At 28.0% G+C, this 7,942-nt stretch overlaps 1 protein-coding gene across 1 annotated transcript; it reads left to right on the forward strand.

The window, feature by feature from the left end:
- The first annotated feature begins 504 nt into the window (after window positions 1–504).
- Window positions 505–2,258, forward strand: LOC107019731 (F-box/kelch-repeat protein At3g61590-like). The gene has a single exon (XM_015220112.2). The coding sequence runs from the start codon at window positions 915–917 to the stop codon at window positions 2,109–2,111; it is 1,197 nt and encodes a 398-aa protein (XP_015075598.1). The 5' UTR covers window positions 505–914; the 3' UTR covers window positions 2,112–2,258.
- The last annotated feature ends 5,684 nt before the right edge of the window (window positions 2,259–7,942 follow it).

Here is a 7,942-nt window from a genome sequence, read left to right on the forward strand (position 1 = left end):
AATCTAAATTGTTTTATATCACTTTCTTCGTTTTAATTTATTTGTCTTACTTTAAATTTTTGTTAGGTTTAAAAAAAGAATATCTCTTTTTAAAATTTTTTTACCAACTCTCTATTAATTTTTCACTAAGACCACAAGACTACAGAACATGGTACTACATTTGTTATATCTTTAATATAGAACACAAGGTTCAGAAATTTTCTTTATTTTTATTGAAGTCTAAAACTCTACGTCATGTCAAAATAGGGTAAACAAAATTGAAATCCAGGGAGTATTTTAAGAAGTATTGGTTCCTCATTCAATATTATTCTCAAAATTAAAGAACTCACATGAATTATGGTGAAATAGTTACTTTACCATCCGTAACCAAATATTTCAAATTCGATTCATGAATATGAAAACTATCATTATGACCGACCATTTAGAGGAGAGATCACAAAAAATTTTAGTAGTTCAGTTAGTTAGCTATTGTAAATTCAATTTCTCATCTTATAATTCCTCTTTCCTTAGAACTATGCATAAAAAATATTTTTAAAAAGAAGGGACATTACAAATTTAGATGCAATGAATTTCTTGTTGCTTCTCAATCTGCAAGGTTGCATAGCAAACACTAAAACTTGGTCTCGACGGGCAAGTAAACATTCCAACTTTGTGTATGCACATTTTAGATACCTCAACATCAGTTGAATACTCCAACTTTCAAAATCAATGTGCCGTAGGTGTCCATGAAACACAACAGGGACGAGTTGGAGTATTCAGTGGCAAGTTGAGACTAAATTGAGGTGCGCCCTCTCAAAATTGGAGTGCTTAGTTTGCCAGGTGAGGTCAAGTTTTGAGTTATGTATTTAATGAACGAGTGAGTAATTTGTTTTGTCTGCATAATCTCATTCAGATTTTTGTCACTTTTCATCATCATGGAAGGGGAAGCATCATGGTTCAGTCATTGCCCTGATTACGCCACAAATGATGCTGTTGAGCTTAAAGACGAATACAATGAACAAGTTTCCTCTGTTCTTGTAGATTTGATATTGCCTGATGACATACTAGACCGAATTTTTGCTCGTCTTCCTATTGCTAGCATCTTTAGGGCAGGTTGTGTATGTAAAAGATGGCATGAGATAGTGAAAACAGGAAGATTCTTGTGGAACTCATCACGATTGCTGTCTCGTAAACCGTGGTACTTTATGTTCACAAGTTCAGAGAAACCAATAGGCTATGCCTATGATCCAACTTTTCAAAAATGGTACGTTATTGAACTCCCCTGCATTTGGACATCCAGTTGCTTTATTTCATCATCTTGTGGATTATTTTGCTTCATGGACAATAGTAGAAGTGATCAGCTATATGTTTGTAATCCAATAACAAAATGTTGCAAGAACCTCGAGGTGCCACCGGGGTTCAAGTTTTCTGATTACAATGCATTGGCTATGGTTGTAAATAGAAAAACGCGTTGTTATAGTGTTACAATTGTTAAATCAAAGCACATCCCTGAAAACTTCTTTCAATGTGATGTGTCCATCCACATATATGATTCTGGAACAACGACGTGGATGACCTGTTTAACTGATGTTTTGACAGGATGGAGAGGTGGGGATGAAAGTGTTATATGTGATGGTGTATTGTATATCATGATTTATTCAACTGGAATTGGTGGTTCAGAAAATCGTCACGGTTTAATCACTTACAACCTCTCAAGCAGATCATGTACCATGTTGATGAGGAGTTTCATTCCTGTACCATGTTGTCTTACGTGTGGTCGTCTAATGAACCTCAACGAAAAGTTAGTAATGGTAGGAGGGATAGGGAAGCGAGACTGTCCTGATATAATTAAGGGGATCGGAATATGGAGACTTGATGGGATGGAATGGCAACAAATAGCGCGAATGCCGCATAAGTATTTCCATGGTTTTGGGGAATTTGACGATGTTTTTGCCAGTAGCGGTACAGATGACTTCATATACATACAGAGTTATGGCACACCTGCTCTTCTTGTTTTTGATGTTGAGCAGAAAATGTGGACGTGGTGTCGAAATTGTCCTGTGAAAAAGAGGCTTCCCCTTCAGCTATTCACTGGTTTTTGCTTGGAGCCAAGGCTTGAAATGGTTCCATAATTCTTCTTTACAAAATATACTTTTGAGTTTTTGGTTTACCCTTTTTTTTCCATTTATTGCTCTTGGTACAAAGGTTTATGAAAAGTTCTATACATGTATAGTCAAGTGAGGTTTCTAAGTTATCAAATAAGAATATTGTGATCAGGAGGTCACATGTTCGAGCCTTGAAAATAGTCTATAGGAGAAATGTAAGGCAAGAGTGTGTACAATAGTTTCTTGTGGTCGAGAGCTTTAGTGGATCAGATTGTAACTTTTTTATGCCCGGTAAAGTTGATAACCACTCTTTTGTTTGTTTTATTCCAATTTAATTTCAACCCTCAAACAATAACGGAGCCAAGATTTTTATAAAGAGGTAAACACATGCAAATAACAAGGAGTTATACCAATTTTCTGAAATCTCCAATAATTTTGACACCTGAATTAGGGGGTCTACAGATCCTAATCGAATATTAAATCAAATCATAAATCGAGTGAAATAAAAAAAATATATTTGATTAATAGTTTAGTTTGACTTGGTTTGATATTGAAAAAAAAATCGACTATACTTGCGTTGTTTTGATTTTAATATAAAAAAGTTTACCCGAAATCAAACCAACTTGACATTATATATATAATTTTTAAAATTTATTTTATACATAAAAGCATGATGTGATTTCGAAATATTGCCTATACGTTTTCATAATTTAATCTTTTAACATATTTTTTCATATATTTTGAGACTTAACTTTGAATGGTCCATTACAAGTTATAGTTTGTAGATATTAGTCACTCTAATAAAGCTCATTCAAAATCATGTCAATACTAATGATAACAAAAAAATAAAATAATAATTCAACACTAATAATGACAATAATGTTGAACATTTATTCTTTAGTTTTACATTCGCTTAGACATATAGAATACATAAACAAATTTTAATTTTCTTTAATATTTAATCATGTAACTAAGACTTAATAGACTTATTTTTGCATAATTTAGTACTTTTAATTTTTATGATCATGTTCATTATAACTTATTAATTTGTAATATTTATTTTATACGATATCATTATTATTCCTTAATGAATATTTTTTTTTTTATCATTACTCATCTCATATTTTGTGTTACTTTCTTAAAGACACCTTAGACAACTGAAATTTATTGGACCCTAATTTATTGTCTATAGTTAACTAACGAGCTGCAACAGACTTGAAAAAGAATCATGTTGTTCTTTCTATGTAAACATCCTTTTTTTTATTAAAAAAAAGATGATGTTTTGTCTCTAACTCTATTCACATCATTAAAAAAAAATTAAGTTTAGTGTGATGGATAAAGGAAATAATCTTGAAATAAGTTTTTAGAATCCCTTACTTTATTTGGTTACATAGTGTGGAATAACTTATTTCAGGATTGATATTTATGACTCGGATAAGTTATCTCTACTTGTAGGTGGAACACCAATATCAGGATAACTTATCCGGGGATAAAACTGTAAAATAACAACAGTACACCCTTACACCCACTTTTATAAATAAATAACTTATTCTTAGAGAGTATTTTTATAAATAAATAACTTATTCTTAGAAATTATGTCATGCATATTTGACAAACTAAACAACCAATAAAAAAATAATCTCAACATAACTAATTTTGTCATAACTTATTACATCATAATTAACCTCAACATAACTTGTCTTTAAATGAAACAACCCCTACGTTCATTAACTTGGAAAATAAATATTTCCTCTCTAAGTCAATTTAACACTTTCTTACATAACTACAAAATTTGTTGTTTGGTCATCTAATTTAATGTAAACAATTTCAGAATCTCATAGGGTAAAGAACAAGTCATATCATATCTCCACTTTTTTTATAATTACAATAATCCCTTAAATTTTGTACCATCCGGATACATTCATTCTGATACAATAGGTATCAATCTGTCGCTAAAATAGAAAATAAAAATTGAAAATCTAATTAAATACCATAAATTACGTTTATGTTTCTTTTTATTTTCAATCATACAGAGACAAATCCTAAAAGAAAAAAGAAATTCAAAATTTCAATTGCTTTCCCACCTATTCAGCGAAAGAAACCTTTCAGATTTGATTCTAAAATTTTCGTCGAAATTTTGGATAAGCGAGTTGAGTTATGAATGAAAAAAAAATAAAATTATTGTTGGAAAGACGATTTCTTTTGCGATTCTTCAAGTTCATTGAAGAATCTTTTAATTTTGGTTCAAAATAGTTTAAAATTTAGAGATTCAAAATTCTTCTCCCATCGAAGATTCTTTCAATTTTGATTCAAAATTGTTGAAAATTTTAAGATTTAAAATTCTTCTCCTATTTCATTGAACATCCTTTCAATTTTAATTCAAAATTATCGAAATTTTTTGAGAAGATACATTATGAATATCTCCAATAGTCTTGTTATTATCATCGTCATGAGTTTGAAAAAGTTCTTGAGTTTCTCTGGCCTCTCAGCGTCTCTCTTAGCGCCACTGCCTCCTCAATGATGTTTTCCTCCTCTTTCGACATTGACTATATACTTTTACACTAAATGTAAAATTAGAATCTCATTGATTCTGCAGAGTAAAAGATATGGAAAAACTAGAAGAACACAACATTGTTAGAGCAACTGGATGAATTTACATGTATCAACTTTTATGTATTTGTGTATCATGCCCATAAAATTGTGCATGATACCTTACTTTTTATATTTTTAACTTCAGAGTAAAGAGATATGATAATGAAAGATATAAATTACATGTATTATTTGTGTAGTCGATTTTTTTAATGTGTAATCTCGAGATACATATATTATTCATGATATATTACTATTTCTAAAATTTGAGTAGATTTCTAAGTACTGTAATCTTACCTGATACATTAAAGTAGTATAGATTACCCATAAAGTGTTTGGTTTTAGATCGATATATTAGTGTTTAATTTTAGACCAATACATTGAGCCAAATCCTATGTTCTGAAAATAAACAAAGGTTAAGATTAAAATGATAGGTGCAGACACTCAATGAAAGTTATTTTAACAAATGGAGTTAAATGCGTCGGTAGAGGACTCTTTACATCGAAATCTCAGAAAGATAATTGATAAATTGTAATACGCTATTCAAAATTTAATTTTTTTCTTCTCATTCTTCCATAAAACTCTCAATTTTTTAATCGAACTTGTCGAGAAATTTTACTAATACTACATGAACTTGTTGAGACATTCCAAAATCTAGGAAAGTGAGGTGAGGTATGAACGATACAAAGTGATAAAATTGCTGTTGGTCAAAATATTGATTTTGTGAATCTCAAATAAGTCATTGCAACTGAATTAGAGTTTGATAAGTTTGAAGGAAAAGTTTGTAAATCAAATACATCATTGAGCTGAAGAAACAAGAGCCTGAATTTTCAATGTATATGAAATGCATTGATACAACATACAAAAAGGTTGAAGTGATACGTAGATTTGATGGATACATGTCTATGCGGTAATTGCTATGTATCATATACATTTAGTATAATTTCGAATTGACGTATCATGCCTAAAAAATAGCGCATGATATATTATTATTTATGTGTCTTATTTTGTTTGAGAAATATTGTATTTTATATATATATAAAAAAAATCCAGTAAACATGTAGAAATTTTTGGGGTGTTACATTTTATTTTGTTAAATTTGAATGTATATATTTGGGTTTTCAATCAATGTTATTCATAGCTAAATAAAACATAAACTAAATATTGATATAATATTAACATGACGACTTAAATATTATTAAAAGTATCGACTATAAAGTAACGCCAATAAACATGAAATAAAATAAAATAATTATAATATATAAATAAATTTCTTAAATGAAACTTAACCAAACTTATAAATTAATTAATTCATAAGGAATGAATTGGTAAATATGTAAATGTGGAAGAGATATTTTCGTCTTGAAAAAAAACAATTTTTTTTGTTTCAACTTTTTTTAAGAAGTGGAAAATATTTAACTTCTTCTTAACAATAGAAAAATTACTTATGCTTCCTTTTAAAACAATTTAATTGATTTCTCAAATGTTTCGCTTTTAGGAAAAAGGTTTTTCCAAAAAATTAAATAAATTCCCTTCCAACAACAATGTCAAACATCACTCTTAGTTTCATTGATGAACTACAACAATCTAGTCAGTTTTGAAATTCTTATTATATTGTTATAATCCAATATGAAGATGGATCATACTAAATTAACTATCTTTTACTTCAATAAAATGCACCTCCTTTCATTTCTCTGTCTTCCATTTTTTCTATGGTAACAAAATCTTGTTTACAATTTAAATTGGAAGCTTAGTTATTATTTTTCCTCTTAATTCATCATTTATAGTCAAAGTAGATACACTTATGATTTTTTATTTCATTAGTGTATTACAACAATATAATTTTTTTTTTTACTTTTGACTATTATATTTGCAATATCTGACAAATCTTTGTTAACAATTAAAATTGGAAACTTAGTTAATTTTTTTCCTCCTAGCGTCATTTATTTCTTTCATTAGTATATAATAACAATTTAATTTCTTTTTGACTTTTGACTATTATATTGTTCTAATTCGGTAGCACATAATATGAATTTTACCATATTATACATATGTATATTCTAATATAATAATTATTACTCAAAAAGTTGAAGTGTCATTTCTTTTATATACTTTCATCTAAAGTTCATTATTTCTTAGATTTATATTTTTGTAATAATTGATAAGTATATAGGTGATACATATACATAGAAAATATTTGTTTAAAATATAAAATACTAAAAATATTATTTTCAAGAGATAAAGCATATACCATAAAATAACTATTATAGATCATTTGCACAAAATTTCACAAATATCAAGTATGCAAAAATTTATAGGCGATACACGTGTCATACATATTACAATTAATTACTTTAAACATAAGAAAACGAGAAGAGTGTTTATTTTCAATCTAGGAAGAAAATTATTCAAATCTTATCCCATATTTCCCTAGATCTTACCTTGCTTCGATTTTATCTATGATTGACCTCGTCTAAAATTTTAAACTCACTACTCTGAAAGCTTTCTTACCCAAGTTTGTCATCATGGATTTATCCATAAGTATCGAAAGGGTAGCTTTAGTTTAGTGTGTTTAAGATACCGATAAAACTAATATATGCATATATTGGATTATATTGTTATAATCCAATATGAAGATGGATCATACTAAATTAACTATCTTTTACTTCAATAAAATGCACCTCCTTTCATTTCTCTGTCTTCCATTTTTCTATGGTAATAAAATCTTGTTTACAATTTAAATTGGAAGCTTAGTTATTATTTTTCCTCTTAATTCATCATTTATAGTCAAAGTAGATACACTTATGATTTTTTATTTCATTAGTGTATTACAACAATAAATTTTTTTTTTTACTTTTGACTATTATATTTGCAATATCTGACAAATCTTTGTTAACAATTAAAATTGGAAACTTAGTTAATTTTTTTCCTCCTAGCGTCATTTATTTCTTTCATTAGTATATAATAACAATTTAATTTCTTTTTGACTTTTGACTATTATATTGTTCTAATTCGGTAGCACATAATATGAATTTTACCATATTATACATATGTATATTCTAATATAATAATTATTACTCAAAAAGTTGAAGTGTCATTTCTTTTATATACTTTCATCTAAAGTTCATTATTTCTTAGATTTATATTTTTGTAATAATTGATAAGTATATAGGTGATACATATACATAGAAAATATTTGTTTAAAATATAAAATACTAAAAATATTATTTTCAAGAGATAAAGCATATACCATAAAATAACTATTATAG

This window comes from Solanum pennellii, chromosome 5 (assembly GCF_001406875.1).
Source record: "Solanum pennellii chromosome 5, SPENNV200".
Classification (NCBI taxonomy): domain Eukaryota; kingdom Viridiplantae; phylum Streptophyta; class Magnoliopsida; order Solanales; family Solanaceae; genus Solanum; species Solanum pennellii.